Raw genomic sequence first — 23129 nt, forward strand, 5'->3', positions numbered from 1 at the left:
GGCTGATGTGATTAGGCCTTATGATGGTGTCCCCTGAATAGATATGTGGACAGAGTTGGCAACAGGCTTTGTTGCAAGGATAGGTTCCTGGGTTAGTGGTTCTGTTGTGTGGTGTGTGGTTGCTGGTGAGTATTTGCTTCAGGTTGGGGGGCTGTCTGTAAGCAAGGACTGGCCTGTCTCCCAAGATCTGTGAGAGTGATGGGTCGTCCTTCAGGATAGGTTGTAGATCCTTGATGATGCGTTGGAGAGGTTTTAGTTGGGGGCTATTTCTCCATGTTATTTCTCCCCCCCAACCCACCCCCCACTGTCCCTCAGATGTTCTTGTTAACTGCTGGAATTAGCCTACCTTGCTTATCACCATGAAAGGTTTTCCTCCTCCCCGCCCCCCGCTGCTGGTGATGGCTCATCTTAAGTGATCACCCTCCTTACAGTGTGTATGTGTGTGTGTGTGTGTGTGTGTATATAAATCTCCCCACTGTATTTCTCACCAAATGCATCCGATGAAGTGAGCTGTAGCTCACAAAAGCTTATGCTCAAATAAATTTGTTAGTCTCCAAGGTGCCACAAGTACTCCTTTTGTTTTTGCGAATACAGACTAACACGTCTGCTACTCTGAAACCAAATATCAGTGTAATCCATGGGTTCTCAAACTGGGGATTGGGACATTTTTGGAGAGTGTTGGGGACAACTTCCTGGTACAAGTGCTGGAGGAACCGAGTAGGGGCTGTGCTCCTCTTGCCCTGCTGCTTACAAACAGGGAAGAATTGATAGGGGAAGTAGAAGTGGGTGGCAACCTATGCAGCAGTGACCATGAGATGGTTGAGTTCAGAATCTTGAAAAAAGGAAGAAAGGAGAATAGCAAAATACAGACCCTGGACTTCAGAAAAGCAGACTTAGACTCCTTTAGGGAAATGATAGGCAGGATCCCCTGAGAGGCTCATATGTGGGGGCAAGGAGTCCAGGAGAGCTGGCTGTATTTTAATGAAGCCTTATTGAGGGTGCAGGAACAAGCCACCCCGAAGTGCAGAAAGAACAGCAAATGTGGCAGGTGACCAGCCTGGCTTAGCAGTGAAATCTTTGGTGAGCTTAAACTCAAAAAGGAAGCTTACAAGAAGTGGAAATTTGGACAGGTGACTGGGGAGGAGTATAAAAATATTGCTAGAGCATGCAGGGGTGTAATCAGGAAGGCCAAGGCACAATTGGAGTTGCAGCTAGCAAGGGATGTGAAGGGTAACAAGAAGGATTTCTACAGGTATGTTAGCAACAACAAGAAGGTCAGAGAAAGTGGGGGACCCTTACTGAATGGGGGAGGCAACAAAGTGACAGATGATGTGGAAAAAGATGAAATATTCACTGCTTTTTTTGTCTCCGTCTTCAGAGACAAGGGCAGCTCCCAGACTGCTGCACTGGGCAACACAGCATGGGGAGGAAGTGAGCAGCCCTCAGTGGTGAAAGAACAGGTTAAGGACTATTTAGAAAAGCTGGACAGGCACAAGTCCATGGGTCCAGATCTAATGCATCCAAGGGATCTGGCTAATGTGATTGCAGAGCCATTGGCCATTATCTTTGAAAATTCCTGACGATCAGAGGAGGTCCCAGATGATGGGAAAAAGGAAAATATAGTGCCCATATTTAAAAAAGGGAGAGAAGAGAACCCGGGGAACTACAGACCAGTCAGCTTCACTTCAGTCCTCGGCAAAATCATGGCGCAGGTCCTCAAGGAATCTATTTTGAAGCACTTGGAGGAGAGGAAGGTGATCAGGAACAGTCAACATGGATTCACCAAGGGCAAGTCATGCTGGACCAACCTGATTGCCTTCTATGATGAGATAATTGGCTCTGTGGATATGGGGAAAGCAGCGAATGTGATATATCTTGACTTTAGCAAAGCTTTTGATACGGTCTCCCACAGTATTCTTGCCAGCAAGTTAAAAAAGTATGGATTGGATGAATGGACTATAGGGTAGACAGAAAGCTGGCTAGATTGTTGGTCTCAACGCATAGTGATCAACGGCTCCTTGTTTAGCTGGCAGCAGGTATCAAGCGGAGGGATCCAGGGGTCGGTCCTGGGGCTGGTTTTGTTCAACATCTTTATTAATTATCTGGATAATAGGATTAATTGCACCCTCAGCAAGTTTGCACATGACACTAAGATGGGGGGAGAGTTAGATAAGATGGAGGGTAGGGATAGGGTCCAGAGTGACCTAGACAAATTGGAGGATTGGGCCAAAAGAAATCTGATGAGGTTCAACAAGGACAAGTGCAGAGTTCTGCACTTAGGAAGGAAGAATCCCATGCACCGTTACAGGCTGGGGACCGACTGGCTAAGCAGCAGTTCTACAGAAAAGGACCTGGGGATTACAATGGACGAGAAGCAGGATATGAGTCAGCAGTGTGCCCTTGTTGCCAAGAAGGCCAACAGCATATTGGGCTGTATTAGTAAGAGCATTGCCAGCAGATCAAGGGAAGTGATTATTCTCCTCTATTCTGCACTAATGAGGCCACACCTGGAGTATTGCATCCAGTTTTGGTCTCCACACTATAGAAGGGATGTGGACAAATTGGAGAGAGTCCAGCGGAGAGCAACAAAAATGATTAGGGGGCTGGGGCACATGACTTATGAGGAGGGACTGAGGGAATTAGGATTGTTTAGTCTGCAGAAGAGAAGGGTGAGGGGGGATTTGATAGCAGCCTTCAATTACCTGAAGGGGGGTTCCAAAGAGGATGGAGCTCAGCTGTTCTCAGTGGTGGCAGATGACAGAACAAGAAGCAATGGTCTCAAGTTGCAGTGGGGGAGGTCTAGGTTGGATATTAGGAAACACTATTTCACTAGGAGGGTGGTGAAACACTGGAATGGGTTACCTAGGGAGGTGGTGGAATCTCCATTCTTAGAGGTTTTTAAGGCCCAGCTTGACAAAGCCTTGGCTGGGATGATTTAGTTGGTGTTGGTCCTGCTTTGAGCAGGGGATTAGACTAGATGACCTTCTGAGGTCTCTTCCAACCCTAATATTCTTTGATTCTATGGTCCCACAGGGGGTAGCGAGGTTATTACATGGTGGGTTGGGAGCTGTCAACCTCAACCCCAAACCCTGCTTTGCCTCCACCATTTATAATGGTGTTAAATATATAAAAATGTATTTTTAATTTATAAGTAGGGGTCACACTGAGGCTTGCTATGTGAAAGGGCCCACCCATAAAAAAGTTTGAGAACCACTGGAATCAGCCTCAACACCTGCAAGACAGTGTTGGTGCTTCTATCCTCTCTGCCAAACATATGTAATCAGTGTACAATGTTAAGTCCTATAAGCAGGATCGGGAGAAACTCTGAGGATAACTAACTTTGACACTGATGATAAGAGGACACAGAGACCAAATACTTCTCCGGAGCAGCAGGAATGCAAGACTGCTCTGAATGATATGACCTCCCCTCCAAACCTCCCAGATATATATAATTTTTAAGTGGACTAGGACAACTGGATACGTCTGAGATTCTTGTACAGGAATCCTCAAGGGCCAAGATAGATGCTATCCTATTGTTGCAAACTCTTAATATTTTGCACATCTGGTAATATTTGGTGTTTTTCTTAAAACCCTAGCTCTGGAAAGTGAGAGAACACGAGGTCTTGGCTTACAGTTAAAAAAGGAATAAGTTTCTAGCCCTTGTGGTTGCAGGGAAAAGCCTAAAATCACGAACTGAATGTACCCGAAGTCCCAGGAAACCAGAAAACAAATAATAAAAGCCCTCAATGTATTTTTTTTTTTTAACATCTCATGATTTTTTTAAAAAAACTTGTGATATTTTGGGGGCTAACTCATGATTTTTAAAGGCCTGAGAATGGTAATACTGCTGTCCATTTATTGAGTACCATTCTGCTCTTGCCCCCTACTTTTCATGAGTTAGTGAAGATGTGGAGGACACCTCACACCTCTCTCCTCCTACCCTGAGTTACTTGAGGCAATCAGTGCTATTACCTCTTCCCACCGTAACAAGAGCTTTAGTCAAGGCAGCAATGGTCAGGGGAAAGGGCATCTCTTCACATATACAACATATGACCTGCATCCTAGCCACAAAGTGCCACTGGTTCCCTGTTCATTAGAGGATCCTGCTAAAGGAGGGGGGAAAGCCACTGTTCATTTTCAAAACTCTCCACTGGAATTGGCAAGCCAACCTCACAAACTTTCTCTGTCTACTCACGTCAATTCATCTTATGTGAGTCTCTCACAATCTGAGCACTGTTACTGCGAGACTCTCTGTAACCTCAGCCAGATGGAATAAACTTGTAACTCTCCACCTCAGACTATGTTTTACAAGTGTCAGCAGCAGATCTACTTTTCTCCCTTGTCTAAATCTCAGTTAGTAGAACGAGAGAAACATTAAGTGTATTAAACTCAAATATTTTGGAGACAGTTTATATAAAATCTATACAAAGTAACACCATACTGTTTTGACAAGAACTGTGAAGTATTGCACATTCCTCAATTTTTAGGCCAAAAAGAAGGTAAGCTACCAATAACTGATCAGCTACTTTAACAACTTCAAGTATAAGTCACCATATGTCACAAGCTGCTGTCATGTCTCAGAGGTATTTGCATCTCAGAGCTTACTTAAAAGAGCTTACCTGGTGAGGATAGGGACCATGTCTTGCCCACTGCCATGTTCTTTCTCCCATTGCTCCAGCAAAGCAGTGAGTTCAGCCTTGGAGTCCACATGCCCAGACCCTGACGTCATGGCTTAGCCTAAGTGAGATGGGAAGAAAAAAAATAAAGTGAGGTTAAACTATCAAATTGTCCCACTCAGTTATGTTGACTCCTCAAAAAGAGTAAAAAAATCAGGGTTTACAAACCCACTTGGCAGCGGCAAGCAAACTTTAGCTGAAAGGCAGGGAGGCGGCTAAACCATCAAACTCTACAGAATTTGACATAAAAAAAAAGCAGAGGGCTGTCTTTCATCCCTCAGGTATATAAACAAATGCAAATCTACTTTGCAAACCCAAATCTGGACTAGTGCATGCAAATCCTCAACTGTGATGGGTAATAGCCACAAGTGTGTCCAAAATCAGAGGATTTTTTGCAGGTTAACATATGTCTCCACAGGCAGACTGCTCCTGTCCCTTTGCTGTTACACCTAGGTTTACCCAAGAAACTGCAAAGCAAAGCTGACAAGATTCTGATCAGTTTCATTGCTCCTCTTCAACACCCTCTGGGCATCAGGGAAAGTGACAAGAATCATATTCCCTTTAGATTGCTGCTGCAGTCCCACAAGATTTAAAGTAGCAGCAGAGGGAGGCACTGACAGTTGTTCACAGTGGACTAAGAACAAAAAGAGGTTCAGGGAAAGGATCTCTACCACTCTGCCCCTTCAAGTCAGGTGGCTCTAGTGAAAAAGAGGAACAGACAGAGACAGACACAGACACACGTTCTCCTTTCCAACAGCTTCATGGGAGGAAACAAGAAAGCAATAACTTCAAGATTATTAGACACCTACTTAGTGCAAACCAGAGGTTGATACAAAAGATTTGCCCCTATAAAGGCTTCAGGTACATTAGACTTTATATCAAGGTGCTGTTGCTCCTGGACCTCACTAAGGGTACCACCTCTCATCTTATGCATTCGTCTCCAGCTAGCAAATGTCAAAAAATTTTCAAGCCTTGTAAAAATGCGCCTAAGCCACTGATGCTTCATAATGTTGGGGATGGCTCAATACACAGCCACACTCTTTTTGCCCTCACTTTCTAATCTAATAGGTTTTGGATTACTGGGAAGGTAGACTACAGCCGTTCATGACATGGTTGCAGGACATTGAGAAGATCTCAAGGGAGCTGTACCCAGGCCTAATCTACAGAGATGGTCACGATGATGTGTGACTTTTAAGGGTGAAAGAGAAGGAAAGTGATTACAAAAGACATTCTCTCTCCTTCAAATATATTTTAAGATTTCCAGTATTCGATAGGTAACAGATGCCAGTGCTATCAAATCAACAATGAGTTTGTCATGATTAAACAACAGAACATAGACAGAACTTTGCTGAGCCATTTACAATGCAGACACCTAAAAGGAGAACACACACATATGGTGCCCATTCCACTTCCTCAAATATACATTACAGAAAGTCAATTGAGAGGAAGAACATGTAGAGAACCACAGTTTAGTCCATATTACAGATAATGCAGGTTAGCTAGAAGTTCAGAATGTCAACTGTCAGTATTTTAAATCAAATGGACCATTGGGCACCCCAACTGGCCTGGAATTTTTCTCGTGAACAGAATGAAGTAAGTTCTATTACTCAGAGACTCCTGTCTCATAGGTCCTTTTGAGTTTAATGTATTTTGATTGGTTGGCTTATTAGACGCAAGGCAACAATCAAACGGGAAACTAGTCATGCATGAAACTGGTAGGAATCTCAAGACAGGTCTACACTTAAAACTCTACATTGGTGCAGTGGTTAGGTTGATATAACTACATTATTCAGGGGGGTGAAAAATTCATAGTTATACTGATAGATCTGGCCACAGGGACACCACACAGACCCGAAGACGGTGGAAGATTAAAGTCACAATTACAAAATCCCCAGTCAAAGGTTATTTATTCTATATATTATGGTAGCTCCTTGGGGCACCATTGTGCTAGGCACCATACAAGAGTTAGTATCTGCTAGTGGATGTCCCAAACAAGCATAAAGAAAAGAGTACATAGCACATTTCAAATGACTGTATTAATTTTCGTCTTATCCTTTGTATTATGTGGAGCATTCATTTAACATATTAAGTTAGGCTGGGAGGTTTTAATGCAAACATGCAGATCACTTGAGGGAGGCTCTCTTTTAAGACTACACAAAATGAAACATACTAGAAAAGAAATCTGGTCCAAACCCATGAAGATTTAGATGAACAGCAGGACTCAGCATATAACAGATACATACTAGCCAGAGGCAGATATAAAAGATACTCTCCTTCCCCTCAAAGGGTCCTGGCACAGTGGCCTTTCTAGGAAAGTCAGCTCTTGGCTTGGGGAGGAAAGACAGGCTGGACTTCCCACCAGGATTCTAGTGCTGGATCCCACTTTAGGACAGTTCCCTCTCCTCTAAAACAACTCTGACTGGCCTTGGCAGATATTTAGTAAATATACAATCCTTCCTGATTGTTTCCCTGCTCACTCACTGAACTAACTAGCTACTGATGAATGCATTTTCAAGTCTTTGCACATTACAAATAAGAATTTCAGTCCATTACTTCCACAGAAGAACTATCTTTTTTACTACTGGGAATGCAAAGTGCTGGGCTTGTAATTGCATCCAATCTTTTCAGTCATCCCCACCCCAGTACTGTACTCCAGGGATACAAAGGTACTAAGTGACTCCCACAAGGCCTTCCCAGGTCCCTCTGTCATTGATTCACTATAACTGTGAAGAGCAGTTTACACTTCATTTTGGAGCCCTTCCCCATCAGCCACAGTAGTTCCAGCTGGAACAGCAAAAAGATTGCTCTGGAAATACTGGCAATAGATCAGCAAAGCTCAAGCTCAAGTCTGGAAGTAGTAAGAATGTACATTCTTCACCCTAGCCTACTAGACCAGGCCTGCACAACATGTGGCCCACTTGGGCTCACTGTGCAGCCTGCGGGGGGGTGAGTAGATGGGCTCACTGTGTGGCCCATGGGGGGGGGGGAGTGCAAGCCAAAGACTGGCTGATTGGCTGGCCGGCAGGTGGGCGGGGTGGTGAAGAGGCCAGTGGCAGGCTGGGGAGTGAGGGGGAGCCAGTGGCAGGGGCAGCGGCAGAAAATAAGAGGCCAGCGGCGGGCAGGCAGGTGAGCTGGCGGTGAGGGGAGCCGACGGCGGACAGGCAGGTGAGCTGGCAGGGCTGAGGAGGCGAGCGGGCAGCGGGTGAAGAGGCAAGAGGGGAGGAGGGATGACAAGCGGAGCGGGCGGCAGGTGAGCCAGCGGGCTGAGGAGGCGAGTGGGCGGCAGGGGGAGAGTAGGTGAGCTGCAGGGGTGGGGGAGATGACGAGCTGAGCGGGCAGACAGTAGTGGTGAGGCTTTATACTTGGAGCAGGGGGTGAGGAGGCGAGCAGCGAGTTGGTGGCTGGAGGGGGGCATCCATTTTCAGTATTTTAATTTTTGGTACTGCAGTGATTGACTGCTGTGTGCATTAATATAGTGACCCGCTGGGTCTTTGAATGAGGGTTTATACTTGGGGTTGGGGGGGAGGAGGCGAGCAGCGAGTCAGTGGCTGGAGGGGGCAAGTCTCCCAGATTCAAAATCTGGGACTGTGTCTGTTGGTCCTTTTTGTTGCTTTTCTCTGGGCTGGGGGTTGTCCCAATGCTGCAAAGAGGGTGTTCCCAAAGGAAGGTGCTTGCTTCTAACCCCCGAGGCCCTCAGTATGTCTGCTCGTCTCTAGTCAGCCCATTTAACAGGTTTGATTGTCCTTGGTCTGGCTCCCATCCCCTCTCCAAGGGTTGCAACTGTCTGGAGGTGCCCACCTTCCACGCTTTCCTCATTCACACCTCATTCATTCAACAGGGCAATTGATTACAAAGTGCGGGGAAGATCTTATTCTACTTCTAGCAAAAAGACATTTTTCTTTTACCTTAATTATACTACCTTAGGGGCCCACTATAACGTATTACCAAGGTTCAATACAAAGTCATATAAAAGTTATACAAAAATGCATAATGCAGAGATTTATCTACACCTGCATTGATTGACTGCTGTGGGCAGTAATATAGTGACCTCTGAAGAGGGGTGTCATGGTGGGACCGAGCGGGGAGGGGGTGGGTCCTATTTTACTGATGTGATCTGGTCACCCTATGCACCCCTCTACAGGCTTCCACACACTGTCAGTGCCTTGCTAGTGTGCCATGCGCCATGAGATATCTCTTCTCTTTGTGTGCAACTGTGAGTGTTTCCCTTGTGTGTGAATTTATTCAACAAAATCTTGAGCTTCATAATGGAATTGATTTAATTGAAAAATTCTTAATCAAGTATCACACACACATCCCAACCTTCCTTTTCGGCCCACATATGTTTCGGGGGGGGGGGGGAGGTGGCGCTGGGGAAGGAGGGTTTGTTTCTGCGGGGCCGGGTGGTGCTGAGAGGGGGGTTGTTTTGGCGGGGCGGCGCTGGTGTTTCGGAGGGGCTCGGGGGGTTTGGCCTCCAGCTGTTTTCTTTGGAGTAATATGGCCCTTGCTGCTTTACGAGTTGTGCAGGCCTGTACTTGACATACAGCACTGCCATATAACTCAAGACATCTAGTGAAAAACCAGGAATCCCAACTTTTTCTAGAAAATTAGGTCAGCATAACTACATCAATCAGATGTGCAAAAAAAGCACATCCCTGATTTTGGACACACTTGTGGCTATTACCCATTCCTGCAGACTGAAAGGGAAGACAGAGCATGCTGTACAAAAAACGCTGAAAGATGGCGCCAAATGTGGACGGAAGCACAGGGATTGCTGGGATACAAACTGATGCTTCATGGGGCGTTGGGACAGGATCAGAATGCCCCGCCTCCCTTGGCCCCTTCCCACAAGCCACAGAGCCAGAATGGGAAGAGGTGCTCTGTGGGATAGCTACCCATAATGCACCACTCCCAATGCCGCTGCAAGTGCCGCAAATGTGGCCACACCAGTGCGCTTGCAGCTGTCAGTGTAGACAGACTGCAGCGCTTTCCCTACTGCGCCAAAGGCAGGTTTAACTCAAAGCGCTCTACAGCTGCAAGTGTAGCCATGCCCTTAGTTAAGCCAACCTAAATCCCCATGCAGACAGTGCTAGGTCGACTGAAGAATTCTTCTGCAGACCTATCTACCACCTCTAGATGGGGGATTACCTATACCAACAGGAGAATCCCTCCCATCAGAGCAGGTAGCATCCACATTGAAGCTAGTGTAGTGTTCTAAGTGTAGACTTACAAGCACTAAGATTTACACAATGCTTGGATTCCAAAGGATTAACTGCAATATTCCCAGCACACACATTTTTACAGCACTTGTATGGCGCTGTTAGACACAGTACCCAAACCAATTCCTCCCAGAACTATGGTCACCTCATTCAAGTATTCAGTTTTAAATCAAAGGGGAGAGTTCAAAAGAAAGGGCAAGATCATAAACTGTGTAAATTGTAAGGTCATATCTATACTATCATTTATGCCAGCAATATTTATGTTGCCCAGGGTGTGAAAAAAACCACCTCCCTGAGCAACATAAGTTTTGCTGGCATAAGTGGTAGTGTGCACATCACCATGTTGGCGGGAGAGCTTCTCCCACCAACACAGCTACTGCTGCTCATTGAGGTGGTTTTATTCCGTCTCCCCATCATGGGAGAGCTCTCTCCCCATCAGCATAGAGCCGCTTCATGAGTGATTTTTAAAGCAGTGCAGCTGCTTCGGTACAGTTATGCTGCTCTAAAATCACTAGTGTAGATGTGGCCTAACTGTCGAGAAGTGCCCCTAGGCTACATGAGAGCAGCCCAAATTCTCATCTTTTCCCTTGAACAAGCCAGTTGACTATTTCAATCCTAAATTGCTTTCCAGGAACTGGCAGAACAGGGTTGCGTGATTTAATCATTAATTTAAACCCCTTTTTCTAAAAATCAATATTTAAATCAGATTGAGGACTTGTGAAACTAATCTGAAAACTTGTGCTATTGCAACTACAGATTCAAATTTATAATGAACTAAATTATACATGCAGTTTTTTTAATGCCATTCCTGGCAGGGTACCTTATTTGAATTTTATGAAGCTGCTATACACAAAATATTGAAAATTAAGGCCCTGATTCTGCTCACACTTAAATAGGTATGTAACTTTACAAACCTGAATAGTAACTGACTTCAGTGATATTCATGTGTTTAAATTTAAGGGTAAAGTTAAGAGCTAAAATGGTTTGTTTTTGTTTTTTATTAAAAACTTCTCTATTAAACCATATCTATACCATGGCACAACAGTGTAATCCACAGTGCAGATGGAGCCCTCTGCAACAGTTTTCCCGTCACTGTACGAGTGGCACCGCCTCAGTGGTAGTAGATAGGTCAATGGAAGCAGTCTTCTGTTGGCCTAGCTGCATTTACATAAGTCATAAGACCGGCTTGGGATAGCTACAACACTCGGGTATGGATTTTTCACACCCCTAAGCACCACTGCCATGTCGACCAAAGTTTTAAGTCTTAGTGGCAAAAAAAATCTGTCACCTCAAAACAAAATCGCTTCTGTTTTAACAATAAATAGTTATTTAGACTTTCAATTTATTAGCAAAGTTATTGTGAATACAGGCCGAAACATCAAAGCCTAAAGTTAGGCTCCTAAGTCCATATTTAAGCACTAAAGTTTGGATTTTCAAATGCACCTAAAGGACTTTGGGATCACAAGTTCCACTGACTTCTAATTGCAAATCCTGACAAAGTATAGTCTGGTCAAAACAGTTCAACTTTTTTGACTTGTGGAATTTCAATATACTGGAAGGTGTCACTGGCTGCAAGAACAATGCAGGACATTTGCTTATCAGTTTTGTGTTGTTCTCACAGTAAGGATGATAATGAAGCACTCAATTGGCTGTTTTCAGCATAGATAAGAATTGTAAATGTGAAACTTCTTAGAAAAAAATTGTGTACAATCTGAAATTCTGCTAACATCAGGAAACAAGTACAAAACATTCTTTTGGTAACTGAAAATTATAAAATGGGAAGTGAAAAACTAGAAACAAATTTTAAAGAAATTACGATTTAAAATAAAAAGTTTACATAATCATTTTTATTGAATCTGTAGCAGAACCATAAATATTTAAATTCTGAAATAGACAAATGGGCTTACAACAAGATCTGTAAAGGAGTACTTGTGGCACCTTAGAGACTAACAAATTTATTAGAGCATAAGCTTTCGTGAGCTACAGCTCACTTCATCGGATGTAGCTCACGAAAGCTTATGCTCTAATAAATTTGTTAGTCTCTAAGGTGCCACAAGTACTCCTTTTCTTTTTGAGAATACAGACTAACACGGCTGCTACTCTGAAACAAGATCTGTGTTCATCCTCCACAGATAGAGTCATACCACATTACAACAATTGCACTCTAATCTAGTTTAGACAATTGTGTTTAAAACTGTTCTCAAAGTCTCACTGTAGCCAAAGCCTAAAACAGCATTACTAAACTGTCATGAAAACCAGCCCAGACATAGGGTTCATATTGGGCATTTGGCAATAGATCAGCATACATGTATGTTTTTTTCCTAGAGATTGTATGCTTCAAATCATAATTTTGGGTTTTTTTAAAATAGGCCTCTACCTCTAACGGTTCAGAGGATATATTTCAAACAGTGAGTCCAAGGTAAACAGATGCAGTTACATCTGCCTGAGCTTGCACAGAGCTTGAAACAGCTCCAAAAGCTGTGAACTATCCCACTCATATTAGAGGGGGTTAACACTGAAGCCTGATGATGTAAACATCAACACAAGCTAACTATTTTATTGCTGGCGAAAGTATATAAGAAAGGAAGGAAAATCTTATGAAGCTGCACAATTTACTGTGAATTAAATTACACTCTGGTGCGATAAGTGGGCGGAGCTTAAAGAGCACCACCAATTACTTCCAGCTAGACAAAACTCTATTTACCTGCACTTACTGCAAACGTTAAATAATTATTTTTTAAAAATTATCAATATTTTACTTGCCTGTCAAAAAAAGGAATGTTTACTCACTCACACAAGTAAAATTTTGTAAGGCCCGCCTAAAATATTAAATCATTCAGTTGCCTAAATTTAAGTTTCTAGGAAATAAAACTTAAAATAGCTGTTACCAAATCATGACAAAACTTTATTAAAACCCAGAAGAAAAAAAAAATCACAATGAAAAGGCGATGCTCCAATTTCAGCTGCCCCATTTCTCAGGCCATAGATTTCCAAATTAATTCCTACATACATAATTGAAAAGAAATATTAAGGACTTCTCTACAACCAAAAGTTATACTGCTTTAACCATGCCTGTACAATTAAAGCAATACACACACAGAGAGTGTGCAATATACTTATATGAGTGGACACACTTATACCAGTACATCTTACTCCCATATGGGAAGAGGAATAAGCTAAATCAGTAGAGAGCTTTTATACTGGTACAACTGAGTCCACACTTGTACTGATTTAACTATTTTGGTACAAAAATCGTACCCTTAACTGAAATAGTTAAAATTGACACAAAAACTGTGCAGACCCGGACTTAGATGCTCCAATGCCCACTACAAAACACAACTATACTTTCTGCAAAGAGAGACAGCATACTTAATCAGTTCCACACACTCATCAGATAGCAAGGAGAAGACCGTAGTTGGAGAAGGTGAGTCTCCCCTTTCCTGGGGCTGGCATTCACATCCCCACCCAAAGCAGGTGAGGAGAAGATGAAGTATTAGGTGAGGGCAAGTGCTTCAGGGATACGTGGGGCACTAACACACACCTCATTAACAGGCACAAGAAGGGGTGAGACATGAGGTCACCTCAGCAATAGGTGTGCAGGGAAAAGCAATGCCACCCACAACAGCAGGCGGGGAAGGGGTGGGGAGATACATGGGGAGGTGAAACACCTCCCTCCCAGCAGATGGATAGGCTAAGTGCATGAGGAGAGCTGAAACTCCATTAGCAGTCGGCAGAGAATCACCCTGGCAAGAGGCTGAGATGAAGCAGCCCCCGCCTCCTCGTAGGGACTGGCGAGAGAAATAACACCTGCTCCACCCCGTGGGTGGGTAGGTGATGGGGTCGGGGGAAGGCTATAGCCCCCTACAAGTGGGAGAGGGGAAGCCCCCACCTGACTGGGGGGAGGGGCAGTGACCCTGGCGAGGCGAAGCCTGACACACGGGCGAGAGGAGTGACGCGCGGCAGGGGCGGGAAGTGAGACCCCACCCCACACACCCGCGTGTCTGTGGAAGCCACCCCCCCCCCGGTGGTGGGGGAGCAAAGTAGGGGAAGCCCCCGGCGGCGGAAGGGACTGATTGGGGGCGGCCCCGTGCGAGGCGGGAGGGGGAAGCCGAGCCCCCCCGGCCGGTGGCTGAGGTGAACGGCCCCCGGCGCCGGGGACTGGGCAAAGAAGCGGCCTGTGGGGCCGCGCCGGGGGCCGCGCCGTGCCCGCTCCCCCCGGTACCTGCCCGATGCCCCGCTGGGTCCCCGCCGCTGCTCTCGGCCCCGCACACACCGCGGCGGCGGCGATTGCTATGGCGGGCACACACTTTCCGCGTCACCGCGCTGCAGCGCCGTCACGGCGCGCGAAGGGAAGAAGCTCGCGCTCAGCCTCTAGGGAAACATAGTTCGAGATCAAACGACTCCAGCGCGCAGGCGTCTCTGCCTCACGGGCGGGAGGAGCCCAAGGGAAGCTGGGAGTTGTAGTTCTCCCCGTGGCTTTAGGCTCTAGTTGTCGTTTTCAGGGTAGGGGGACAGGAGCTACTGCCCTATGCCACCCCAGTTCCAAACGAATGGGGCAGCAGCCTCCTTCTTCTGTGCCCATCCTAGGCCCCTACCCACCACGTACACAGTCCCCAAAGTGCCCCCTCCTCACTGGGTCTGGCCTAAATGGCATCCCAGCCCCTCTGCCTCCAGTGCCCAGCCAAATCCACCCATCAGGCAAAGTCCTGCACTTGTAAAACTGCATCTCTGCACAGACGGTTGGAAGGGACCTCAGGAGATCATCTAGTCCAACCCCCTGCTCAAAGCAGGACCAATCCTAATCCCTAAATGGCCCCCTCAAGGATTGATCTCACAACCCAGGGTTTAGCAGGCCAATGTTCAAACCACTGAGCTATCCCTCTCCCTGCACAGAGGCTAGGTAGGTTCAGCATGGGAAGGAGTGAGGCAGGATTCCAAACCAGGACAGGAGAGCTAACAGATTCCAAACAGTATACTCTGATAAATCCCTACACCCCACCCCTCAGTGACACAAGCCATGTGGAACAGCCTTCCGGAATTCAAGAAGGCCAACCTCCCGCCAGCCTCCCCCACCCCATCATCACTCTCTTCCCTTTCCCCTTCACCCCCCTAGGAGATCTATGTGCAGCCAGAAGGAGTTCTACAACCAGTTCAGCAGCTGCAGGGGAGTTGGTTTGTTTGTTTTGACTAGAAGTCACTCAACTGAAAATGGAAACCATCCAAGACCTGTAGTGGTCACAGGCCACACCTCTGTTACAGACAAGACAAGAGCAGCTGTGAACTGATCCATTTTATGTAAATCAAGTATAGCCTCCAGCTCCTGGAAAGTTACCAACAGGGGCTTAGGTTGGGCATTGCCTGCAGAAGAACATCCAGCTCCTTTACCTGCTAAGTGCCAACACAGCCTTTTAAGGGCACAGGCCAGTTTTTTGTGCAAATATCTCAACTGCTGTTTGAGAACCACCTGCATGAAAATAAAATGAACATAAATAATAATTGGTTTTCCCTTGATTTTCTTTCCAAGTTTTACCTGTCCTGCACTTACCATCTATGGGACTGCATGATAATAGCTTGACATCATGCTCATGGATGTAGCCAGGTGTAAGCCATAATATACAAGTTTTAATTACCTGGGACTAATATTACCCTATTATTCACTATTCAACTGCACCTGCTCCATTACTGATCATGCTAGATCCCGTTTATCCCTGGAGTAACTTTATCAGTCACTCAAATTACAAGAGGGAGGGCCTTGGCACATTATGAGGACCCTACCAAATTCATGGTCCATTTTGGTCAATTTCAAGGTCATAAGATTTTTAAAATAGTAAATTTTATGATTTCAGCTATTTAAATCTGAAATTTCATGGTGTTGTAACTGTAGGAATCCTGACCGAAAAAGGAGTTGGGGGCGGGGGGGGTGTCACAAGGTTATTGTAGGGATGGTTGTGGTATTGCTACCCTTACTTCTGCGCTGCTGCTGGCAGTAGCACTGCCCTCTGAGCTGGAGAGCAGCAGCTGCTGGCCAGGAGCCCAGCTCTGAAGGCAGAACCTCTGCCAGCAGTAGCGCAGAAGTAAGTATGACATTGTATAGTATTCCCACCCTTACTTCTGCACTGCTGCTGGTGGGGTGCCCCCTTCAGAGCTAGGTGCTCAGCCAACAGCTGCCACTCTTTGGCCACCCAGCTCTGAAGGCAGCACTGAAGTAAGGGTGGCAATACCGCAGCTCCCCTAAAATAACCTTGGGACCACCTTTTGGATCAGGACCCCCAATTTGAGAAATGCTGATCTCTCTTGTGAAATCTGTATAGTAGAGGGTAAAAGCACACACAAGACCAGATTTCACAGGATAGCAGGAACTATCATTTACTGCATTTGTACAATGCCTAGACTGTGGTGGGCTTTAAAGAGCTACCATAATATAAATGCTAAATAAGTTGTGTACAAGGGCACATCTACTTTGGGATATTAAAGCTATATTGTAGGACAGTACAGAGGCAGTAGCAAATGGGGCAGCATGTACATTCCTTCCAAGATGGTTGACACCCCTTTGATAGTGCTGCAGCAGGGCACGTTCCTAATCTCTCAAAAGTTAAGTACATAAACTGCACTCATATTATAATACACGGAGATCCACACAGCTGAATAGACCCCATCATGCGTTGTATTCACCATAAAGCTTGGAATGGATTCTCTGGGATAGTCTCTGGTTGTTCCAAAGTCCTGTCCAGGCATCTGGGATAAGGACGATGGGGTCGGTACTTTACCAAGCAATGGATAGCTATATAATGCAGATAATAAAATCCACTCTCATTGTCACCATTTCACAATACCAGCCTCACTTGTTTCTTAATTCACGGCATTTGTTTGGTTTTGAGTTCCCTTTTATTCATCCCAATAATTTCTTTCCCTGCCTGTTTTGCTCCATAACCATGAAATGAGACATTGATGAATACTGGTCAATTTAGCCTTGGCTCTGTTCCCAGTGCCAGCAACTTTCACCCATTAACAGCAGCTTGCTTTGGCAACAGGACAGCTTTTCACCTGGCAGGGAACTGAACCCCAAGCAAGCCATTTAAATAGAAAACTATTAGATTTAAGAAGATGAATCTGCTCCAGTTCTGACTCTGTCCATGCACAGATCACTTGGGTATGGTTACTTTAATCACAGGGAGGAAACATGATCCAGTGCTTAAAGCAGGGGATGGAGTCAGGATGCTGGTTCTGTTCCAGCTTTGCCAATGACACACTTATGACCGTTAGTAGGTCACTTCACTTCTCTGACCCTTCTCTTTCTTATCTGTAAGATGGGAAATAACCTCCACTTCCAAGAGGATTGAGACACTTGATTAATTAATGGAACAGGCTATTCAGTAGAGGTGCTGAGTTACCATCTAGGCAGTAGTCTGTTCTTCTGCACATCCACCCTACAGGATAGGAGAGATGACTCACTGGAACACCCAAGAGGTTATCTCAGAGCGTTTTCAGTTTAACTCCAGAATGTGTCTGTTTTGTTCATCTACATAACCACTTCAAACTCCGCCTACTTTTCATTAACCTTATGCCAAAGACAAAGTGTACAGATTTTGTCTCCATGTCTTTGGAAAAAACAGATTAGCTCACCACCTAATACACATTTACTTGGCCCTCTCACCTGCCCACCACTGTACCTGAACTATTGCCCCCCCCTTCTCCATTTCGTCTTGTCTGTCAGATTGTGCACTCTGCAGGGAAGGGCTAGTGACTTATTCTGCATTTTGTAGTGTCGTGTACTTTGACAGTGCTATAGGATGCCCCTTCCTCCATCTATGACATGTTTAGGTTGTACACAGTAGCTCTAGATATACACACACAGCAAGGATAGCCAACAATCTTCCCTATGATCAGACCAGATTACAACATCTGCAGGACAATGAAAGAAAAACACTCCCTCAGAGCTAACCTACACTCAAGCAAAACTTGAGTCAGCAGAACCATGCAGTTTCCAGGAAGGGGAGAGAGTTCCAAACCAGATAGGGTGACCAGAAAGCAAATGTGAAAAATTGGGACGGGGGTGGTGGGGTAATAGGAGCCTATATAAGAAAAAGACCCCAAAATCATGACATCTGGTCACCCTAAAACCAGAATGCCCTGCCACTAGTCCCCAAATTCCAACTCTAGTGCTGCCAAGAGTAGCATCTCATCTGATCTCAATCATCAGGCAAGTTCACATGGATGTTTCATCTTCCCCTTTGAAAGCCCTGTGGGCAACATTTAGTTCTTCCCTATAATGCATTTGTCATCAGACACAGCCATCCCCACTGACTCCAGAACCACAGTTGCAACTCCCAATCTAGGCTGTAAATTAGGTCATTTAATGATGTCACAACATGGACAAAATGCTGAGACCCCATGTTGGTTGACAAGCAGCCTCTGAAAGGCCACAGAGACCAAGAAGCACAGTTCTAAATTGAAAGAGGCCAAAAGGGGTGATAAAGGTAAATCTCTCCTGTAACAACTTAGGCTAGGTTTCAAAGTAGCAGCCGTGTTAGTCTGTATTCACAAAAAGAAAAGGAGTACTTGTGGCACCTTAGAGACTAACAAATTTATTAGAGCATAAGCTTTCATGAGCGAGCTGTAGCTCACGAAAGCTTATGCTCTAATAAATTTGTTAGTCTCTAAGGTGCCACAAGTACTCCTTTTCTTTTAACTTAGGTTAGGTCTACACTATGCACCTTTTGGCGACACCGCTGTGCTGTTACAGCCGTGCGGCTAAAAGGCGCCCAGCGTAGCCACTGTTTGTCAGCGGGAGAGAGCTCTCCTGCCAACAAAGCGCTGTTCAAACCGCTGCACAATTTGTGTCGTTTGGGGGTGTGGGGGGTGTTTTTTCACACCTCTGAACAACAGAAGTTTTGCTAATGAAAGTCCGGTGTAAATAAAGTCTTAGTGAGCAGGATTGGCAAATACTTTTTCATCAGGCCCAGGGTGGCTGTTAAGCAATATGTCTACTCAGAGCATGGGGTAGGCATTAAACTTAGGAACTGCACAGATCCAAGGTCAAATGATAGGTGGATCCATGCAATTCTGCTTCTAGATCAGTACAACTGGGGCCTGGGCTTCACTGTGCAATTCCTCAGTTAAACCCACATTCATCATCTGCCTAATTATTTTTCACTGCTGCACCTTTAAAGCTGGTACTGGTGTGTTTCCCTTGTCACTTCACCTAGTTCTGGATCCATGTCAAATCAGCTTGGTCTGTGCCAACTGTATCAAACAGGCCATAACATAATTCAGCTACAAGTCCAGAACCAGTTTCTTTTGTTCTGGAGGAGGTATTCTTCCACCTAGATTATCCCTTCTCCTTGGAGGAGGGCTCTCATTCAGGATTTTATGTTTACAGGCGAGATTAAGCTCTCCTGGGCCTTGGACTGTTCCCTTCACCATCCTTTAATACAAAATGTAGAAAGCAAAATAAGACTCAGCTTCTGTAACAGCTATGCCCACTCAAAGGTATCAGAAGGAATCTTCCTTTCTCTGTTCTAGAGCACTATTGGATAAACCCACCAACCTCCCCAGACTGATGTTTACCTCTGCTCTGCAGCCTCAGGAATTTGAGGCATGGAAGTTCACTCTTCCTTTGAGGGCTTGTTAAGAACATAAGAATGGTCATACTGGGTCAGACCAATGGTCCACCTAGCCCAGTATCATGTCATTGGACAGTGGCTGGTGCTAGATGCTTCAGAGGGAACGAACAGAACAGGGCAATTATCAAGTGATCCATTTCCTGTCATCCAGTACTAGCTTTGTGACCATTGTTTTTCTGTTTAGTCACTAAACAAAGTCCCCAAACAAGTCCACTTTCCTTCTGATCAGTTTTGTAGGGCCAAACATCCGCCGCCAAGAGCTCTTCATCTTGCAAGGGGAAGTGATATCACGAAGGTTTTATGAGACCCTTCTTCCACTTCCTCTTGATTCTATGCTGCTTCCTTCAGCCGTCCTTGAGAGTGGACCCACTGAACCTTTAATGTGACATGGTATGTCATTTTCTTGTCCAGGGCTATGTATGCCATGTGGCCATCTTAACCAACTGACAGACTTTCAGAAAGAATGTTTTTTAATCAACCTTCCCTTAAGTGCCCACTAGATGGGATTCAATTCTTGAGGGTTTAGGTCCAATGGGATTAAGTCCCATTTTATGACAGTCTAGCCGTAGGCAGAGTCCAACAGTGCTTAGATTCTTGGCTTGCACTAGAATCAAATTGGGGGTAAGTAGGGGAGAGAACCCCATCTAGGGCTGTTCTATGATGCATCTCTCAAGGTGATGCTTCCATTCCACTGGAGGGCATCATCTATAGCAGGGGGCACTTCTCTTTCTTGCAATAGAAATACAAATTTTATAGTGCCTCGCTCTCTCCTACAGAGATGCCAAGGGGGTAAGATTGAGTCCTACCCAGCACAGGCCTCATCATTGCACAGCAAGGGGCTTACTTGGTCTAAGCTGAAAGGTATTGGAACATTTTATTTCCTTTAGGAGACAAAGTGGAGGGGCGCATGCTCTCTCTCTCTCTCTCTCTCTGTAATTTGTGCCTTCAGTTTTACCTCAGACTTGAGCAGGCCCAGATTACAGCCAAGGTGATCTACCACCCTTCCATTGACATCTCCACTTGTGGCTGAGTCTCAACCTAATGCTGGCACACCCATTCTTTCACTCCAAGAGGCAACATTTGCATTAATTGCTTCAAACCAATCAGTTCAGCCACCTGATGGGCAGACTGATTCTAGCTTTAACCATTTCTAGCCCAGATCATACAGTTGATAACTATGGCTTTGGGCCTTCTCCCAGCCTGGTCATTCTCCTCCTATAACTGATACTGAAGTCTCTAAGATTTCTAGATCATAGCATTTCAACCTGCAGAGGAATGTAGATATGTGTCATAAATAGGCACATCAAGGGTTGCAATCACCCAGTTCTTCCCATATTGCAATACAGAAGGCAAATGTTGGTATGGAAAAGCCAATGGGAGGGCAGTCCCCCAATATGGAAGAGGTTGAGTGGGAGAAAGATGACAGCTTTCACTTGCTGTGACTCCAACTGCCACATGCCTATTCAAGACCCAGTAAGCTGGCTTTGGGCTGCAGGGCTGCTGCAGATCAGATCTCTACAGATTCAAGAACCTGCAAGTACCTGTGGCCATTCATTCACAGATCTCTAGGAAGGCTTCTGGGTCATTGACTGGTCTCATCTTAGTTAAGAAAAGGCCCAGTGCCATGGAAATCATTCTTGCATAGTCACCCTGCTTGATGCATTTGGGTTGCATAAGAAGGCCATTTTCATCAACAGGACTAGTTATCGCTAGCAGCTGCACCTCCTGCTAGTTCTGTTCCACCTGCAACTTCTGCTACAGAATGGCAGCTTGTATCCATACCTGTTGCTATGGCACTTTGCATCTATTCTTGTCTTTCTTGGGCAACAGTTTGTTTCCTGGCCAGGAAGTACACTGGCTCTTAAATTTCACCTTTATGTCAAAACTTTCTAGGGGGTTCACTGACAGACAGCCCCACTTTTCCTGCCAGTTGGGAAAGCTCTGACCAGGGCAGCTGTTCAGTCCAGTAATACTATTCCTTTAAGAAACTGAATGAGTCCCTCTTGAGTGAAAGGTCCACTTATTATAAGTTTCCTTTGTTTTGCTTCAGTCCAAACTAAAATAGTAACAAGGTTCCAGAGCCAGCTTACTTTACCCAACCTCTCCTAGAAACCCTTCTCTCCTAGTAGCTGATAAATAGTTCTAAACAGCTACTTCAGCACTCCTTTCTTCAAGCTCAGAGAGACTAGTTCTTTGTCAGGCAGGCCTCTCCCTTCTGAGGATATAGGCTCTGTAATCAACTCCAGCTAAAGAACTTCCTGCTTCCCAACGTCTGAATTAACTCCTTCCTTCCTCCTTGGAGTATAAGCCCCTATCATAGACCTACTCTGAATAGGAATAAATGCTGCTACCAAAAATACTGAATCCAAGCATGAAATCTTCAGTTGCTGCAGGATACAGAATGCAAGAAGATCCGGTGAAATGGCATGAGATTCTTGATCATCTTTGATTCGAGGCTGGTGCAGATCTATTTTAATTAATTCTTTTGATATATCAGTTGAAAGCACACCCTGTCAAGCAAGCCTTTACCATGCACAGTAACGTGATAGCAAAAAAAAGTCAATACAAATAATAAAGAGTTAGATTTAAAAGAGCTAACAGGGTAGGTTCAAGAAATCCATATTTAGCATTGTTATACTACCTCAACACACCTGGTGATTAGGATCACCAGTTCAGACAAAAGAGGACAAAAACCTTAGTACCAGCCTCTAAGAAGTTTCTTGAGCCAAAGGCTCAAGGAACAGGAAGAACAGAAGACATCTAAACAGAATCCAGGAATACACTGGCTCTGTTTCCTAAGAATATCCAGAATACTACTGACAGTGTTCATGTTCTGACAGAAATACCTTTCTCACCAAGTCAGTCATTGACAAACATGAAGAGCAGCAAACACAGGGTCCAGGCAGCAGATCCACCTTAGTGACCGAAGAGGCCATGCAAAATGGACTGTTTTAAGAAAAAGAAGTAATCATGTCTTCAGAAAGCCACTGAGGTGCAGAGAGATTTTATTGACAGATGTCCAATAAGCAGCAGAATAATCCTTTAACCTCTTGAGAAGGTTCAGGTTCCTTAATCTAAATTCCAACCTAGACATCTCCATTTGTGTGCTGTGATGTGGTGTATAAATCCCACATTGGTTAACCATGGGTTAACAGGAGCTTGAGCCCAATTAGACCAGAGTGTCTCTCACCTGGAGGGGGTGTTAGGCACAACTGGAGATCAAACCCAGCTTGGGAGCCTGCATAAAGGAAGGAACACATGGCTATAGCAGAAAAATCAGGGAGGAGACCCAGATGAGAGGCAGCTGGGTGGGGTAGAAGTCTGAGAGGTCTGGAGGCTATGCTCTGAAATAAGAGCAGGAGAGAACTTTCCTGAGCTGCAGCAAGAAACCTTAGGGAAAAAAGGGTGTAGGACATGGCAAGGAAGCCCAGGGTGTCAGAGAAGGCCACTAGAGGTAGAGGAAAATCCTTGGTATAGATAATTAAAAGGCAAAGCTTCTTGGAGATGGTGATTCTTACTGCAGTGGGCCCAAAAGAGGATTAAAAATGGAGTTTCAAATGAGGGAGTACTAAAATGGCAGGCAATAAGGGGTTTTGTGGTAGGGAGTCTGACTA

At 45.2% G+C, this 23129-nt stretch overlaps 1 protein-coding gene across 10 annotated transcripts in view; it reads right to left on the minus strand.

The window, feature by feature from the left end:
- Positions 1-22493, minus strand: part of DCAF1 (DDB1 and CUL4 associated factor 1) — a 114047-nt gene extending 91554 nt beyond the window's left edge. For 5 of the 10 annotated variants that reach the window (XR_006283043.1, XM_038409175.2, XM_038409173.2 and 2 more), the window contains exons 1-2: positions 14115-14248; positions 4620-4737 (exon numbers count right to left, since the gene is read on the minus strand). Coding sequence is in view for 9 of the 10 variants with exons in the window: in XM_038409175.2 (XP_038265103.1) it covers positions 4620-4729 (110 nt within the window). In the remaining variant the exon portion in view is untranslated. Of the gene's footprint in view, positions 1-4619; positions 4738-14114; positions 14289-21605; positions 21709-22361 lie in introns of those variants that run through there. The other 5 variants (XM_038409177.2, XM_043519955.1, XM_038409176.2 and 2 more) reach the window with 5 other exon arrangements.
- Positions 22494-23129: the final 636 nt, after the last annotated feature.

This window comes from Dermochelys coriacea, chromosome 7, assembly GCF_009764565.3.
Source record: "Dermochelys coriacea isolate rDerCor1 chromosome 7, rDerCor1.pri.v4, whole genome shotgun sequence".
Lineage (NCBI taxonomy): Eukaryota > Metazoa > Chordata > Testudines > Dermochelyidae > Dermochelys > Dermochelys coriacea.